A 4,239-nucleotide genomic window follows, 5' to 3' on the forward strand; every position below is an offset into this window, starting at 1 on the left:
GAGAGAGAGAGAGAGAGAGAGAGAGAGAGAGAGAGAGAGAGAGAGAGAGAGAGAGAGAGAGAACTCTGTTTTACGCAGGCTTTTCCAGGGCACTACAAGCTTGCTTAGCCTGGGACAAGTTCAGAGACACTACCCGGCTTCCAGAAGGAATGCTTCTCTGGGTTCCATGCAGCAGAGCTAATAGCCCCATGAGGCAGGGACCCTCCCCAGAGCTCATTTCTAAACTGTATGCCACCATGTATAGGTGGAGATATAGAGGGATCCACCTAGACACAACTGACAAGACCCAGTGTAGAGAAGCCCGACTATGGGAAAGTGGGTGAAGCAAAGAGGAACAAAGAAGGATCTGCCTTGAGGGTTTTGGTGGAAAAAGTAGATTTTTCATCTCCCATCATCAGCCCTCGAAGGTTATTTGAGCTCCAGCTTGCAGCGTGAGGAACAGGAGCTCAGGGAGGTGGTGGCCTGCCATTGTTGGGTCCTACCTCTGATGGCAGTGTGTACCAGAGGAGGGCTGTGAGGTGCAGGCCAACAGAAAGGGAGGGCCTGCACACCTGCCCTTCCTCAGCCCTAGTTCTAGATTGGGCTCTGGCACTCATCTTTTCAGATGCAGACACACATGTCAGTCTCCAGGGCTTCTGAGATGCTGAATACATACAGTGGTTTCCTCCCTTCTGTCCAAACGTGGTTGCCATCAGTGTGATCAACGAGAGCCACAGGGGAACAAAGATGGGAATACAAGAGAAAGCATTGTGGCCATCCAGTTTGTGAACCAGCAGAATCTGGGGAAAAAAGACAGTAAGGTTCCTAAGGATATGACATTCGCAAATGGACAGCGTGTGAAACTGGCCCTATAGGTTGCCCTTTGCATTGGATCTCAGAGGAGGGCAAGTCACCACAGGACAGGGTGAGATTTATGAGGAACTCCCCATGCTGTTCTAAGGTATCCAGTGTCCATTCTGGAATTCTCTACAGAACTCCTATGTAAGACCAGGACACTGGGGGCCCCTCTTAGAAAGCTGACAATCAGCTCATGTAGCCAGCATGGCTGAAGAGCACACTGCTCTTGGTCAGCACCTTATGCCACCCCCAGGGTAAAGAAAGGATGGCCTCTGTCCCTGCCCTCCTCCCTCTCCTTCAGGGCTCCTTGTAATATGCCCTCATGCTGCCTGGAAAGGGATTCAGGATGCGTTCACAGAAGGCTGGGCTGGGGGATGAACAGGCATCCTGCCGAGAACTTACCTCAAAAGTCAGCAGCGGCACCACAATGGTCATCCAGCTCAGGGCCATGGTGATGTGAGTCCGTCGCTGCTCCGCGATCACATCCATAGAGCGCAGGAAAAGGACGGACCACACAATGTAATAGAGGACCACCAGGCACAGGAAGGACATGAGGATCCACAGGGGGACACACACCACCTGCAGGGAGGAGCAGAGCAGAAGTGCCCTGGAGATGCCAGCCCAGTCACTGGCTGGCAGAGGCTCTCCAAGAAAGCCTGACCAAGGACAGTCCTACCATGCACAGGGCTGCCTAGAGGATGGTACAGCAGAGGCAATGTGCAGCAGGCTCAGCCCAGGGTCTGCTACTGGGGCCTACCTGTCAGTAGCCCTTTCTCCTTCCAAGTCAGCCCCGCATCCTAGCCATGGCTCTGTTTCCTGGGGTACTCTTCATGGGCATTCCCTTGCATGTTCACTCCCAGTCACAGACACTCCTACTCGTTTACACAGGCTCTGCCCAGCACTGCCACTCTCACTGGTGCTGGCACCTCCTGAGTGTGTGGCTGTGCAGAGGGACTTCATCACACTCATTCACAAGACCAGGGGAGCCTGGGGCCAACACCTGCCAGCCTCCCTATATCACTCTCTCCCTGCTGCCTTGCACCCTGGCACTCTTTCACCCTGGTCCCTTTCTCTTTTGTAATCATGCAGCACAGTGGACTGCTTTAGGTGTACAGCTCGGTGAGGTCTAACTTGTGTATACTGGCTTAGCTACAGCAGCATACAGAAAGGTTCCATTGCCTTGTGAAACTGCTTTGTGCTGTACTTTTACTGTCATACCAGCACGCCATCATAAGCCCCACCAACGATGGATCTATTCTGTCTCTGTCCTTAGAAGAAGGTAGGGGGGCAGGGAAATGGCTCAGTAGAATTAAAAAAAAAAAAAGAAAAAAAAAGAGAAGCATTGCCCAACAAGTGCAAAGTCCTGAGTTTTTTCTTTTTCTTTTTGCGGAACCAGGGACTGAACTCAGGCCCTTGCGCTTGCCAGGCAAGCACTTATTCTACTGAGCCATCTCCCTGGTCCCAAAGTTCTGAGTTTTAACAGGATAAAATGTGATATCTATAGATTGTGGAGTACTACTCTACCATGAAGACTGACAAATTTGAGACATCTGTAGGAAAATACATGTGTCTGGAAGATATAATTTTGAGTGAAATAAATCAGACACACAAGCTTAAGTACTGCATGGTATCTCTCATCTGAGTGAGGCAATAGAAAATGACAAGCCGATGGATCTCCTGGATCCATAGGAAAGTGGTCCAAGGAAACAAGGGAGAAGGGTGAGGAAGGGGGAAGGAGAAATAAGAAAAGAAAGATGTGCCATGTACAGGAACCTGATAACCCCAGTGAATGCAAACACTATATGTCGTAACATGAGCTAAGATCAGTAATATCATTAAGAATGAAAAATAGTATAGGGGAACTAGTGGGGGAGGGGGAAGAAAAGGAAAGGGGGATTTAATCTCTCATTTCATACAGCATGAGTGAAGGGGATTTTTTAAAAAAGAAACAAGCTATGTTATATACATGTAGCCACTTCCAATGTAAATGTCATCAATACTAAACATGCACTAACAAAAAAAATTTAAAGAAAAAAGAAGAAGATAGCCCTGGTGGAATGAGACAGACAATAATTCTGTCTGTGCAATTTCTCTGCGTGCACTCACAGGTTGCTCCCTTGCAGGGTCTGTGGCATTCCATCCTACCAATGAGCAGTGTGTTGATCTCACCACTCACTGAAGTCCGCTTCCAGCTCTCAGAGTCATGGTGACTACAATTTGTATCTGGCTTTTTAAAAAATCATGTATGTATATATGTATGTATGTATGCATGCATGCATGCATGTATGTACGGATTTGGTACAAGGTCTCGCTACCCAGCTCAGACTCATAGTGATCTTCCTGTCTCAGCTTCCCCAGCACTGGGATTATAGGCATGGGCCACCACACCCAGTCTTGGTGGCCAGCTCAGCAAGCTCAGGGACATGGCAGGAGTGGCAGGCGTGGCATGTGATGCTGGGGATGGAACTTGGGTCCCAGTGCTTTCCACGCAGGTACTTACACCACTGAGCTATTTCCCCTGCCTGTGTCTGGCTTTCTGTGTGACTCTACATTTTCTTTTCTTTCTTTTCTGTCTTTATGAGACATGTCTCACTATGCAGTTCAGATTAGCATTGAGCTTACTTTTGTAGCCTGAGCTGGTCTCAAACTTGCAATGATCCTCCTGCCTCATCCTCCCAAGTGCTGGGATTACAGGTGTGCTCCACCACAACCAGCCACATTTTCATATCTAGTGATTTTAATTTCACTCTACTCACTGTAGAAAACATTTGAAATTACAAATCATTTTTTCTTGACTGTACTTATCATAAAAATTGGTCCTGTCCAGATAAATTTCTTCCATGTTACAACAGGAGTTTTGAGCCCATTATTGTTTCTAGATGTGGTATCCTAAAGATGTAGGATGGGGATCTGAACAATATTTCTGATTAAGAATATTGTCTTAAATATTTTGGCCATAAGTGATAAACCTCATCCCTAAGTTTGGCATCTGTGACCCGTGATTTTCTTCCTTCCCCACCCCAAAATTTTTTTGTTTTTAAAGAAGTAAACTCTATTTAATACAGAGAATATCTTATGTACAAAAGTACACATTAAGCACCAAGGAAAACACATCTCACAGGCAGTACAGTTCTTTCTTTATTCCCAATCTTTTCTATGCATTTACTAAATACTGTTTTCTCTCATTTGCAGCTTATTGCAAATTATACATCTTTCCCTCTCTCTCCTTTTCCATTCATAGTCAATTTTAAGCAAACACCTATTAGCTAAAGCCACAGTTTAGAAACATGATGCATGATGTCATATGAAGCAAGAGTTTAAGGGCCGGGGAGATAGCTCAGTAGAATAAGTGCTTGTCTGGCAAGTGCAAGGGCCTGAGTTCAATCCCCGGTACCGCAAAAA

The 4,239-nt window shown here is 46.8% G+C and overlaps 1 protein-coding gene across 2 annotated transcripts in view; it reads right to left on the reverse strand.

Annotated features, from left to right (window-relative positions):
* Tmem185a (transmembrane protein 185A) overlaps positions 1 to 4,239 on the reverse strand; it is a 41,449-nt gene that overhangs the window by 2,525 nt on the left and 34,685 nt on the right. For both annotated transcript variants that reach the window (XM_023706284.1, XM_004646014.2), the window contains 2 exons: positions 1,240 to 1,416; positions 656 to 779 (listed from right to left, as the gene is read on the reverse strand). In XM_023706284.1, coding sequence (XP_023562052.1) covers positions 656 to 779; positions 1,240 to 1,416 — 301 coding nt within the window. The remainder of the gene's footprint in view (positions 1 to 655; positions 780 to 1,239; positions 1,417 to 4,239) is intronic.

Source organism: Octodon degus, unplaced genomic scaffold, assembly GCF_000260255.1.
Source record: "Octodon degus isolate 3935 unplaced genomic scaffold, OctDeg1.0 scaffold00249, whole genome shotgun sequence".
Lineage (NCBI taxonomy): Eukaryota > Metazoa > Chordata > Mammalia > Rodentia > Octodontidae > Octodon > Octodon degus.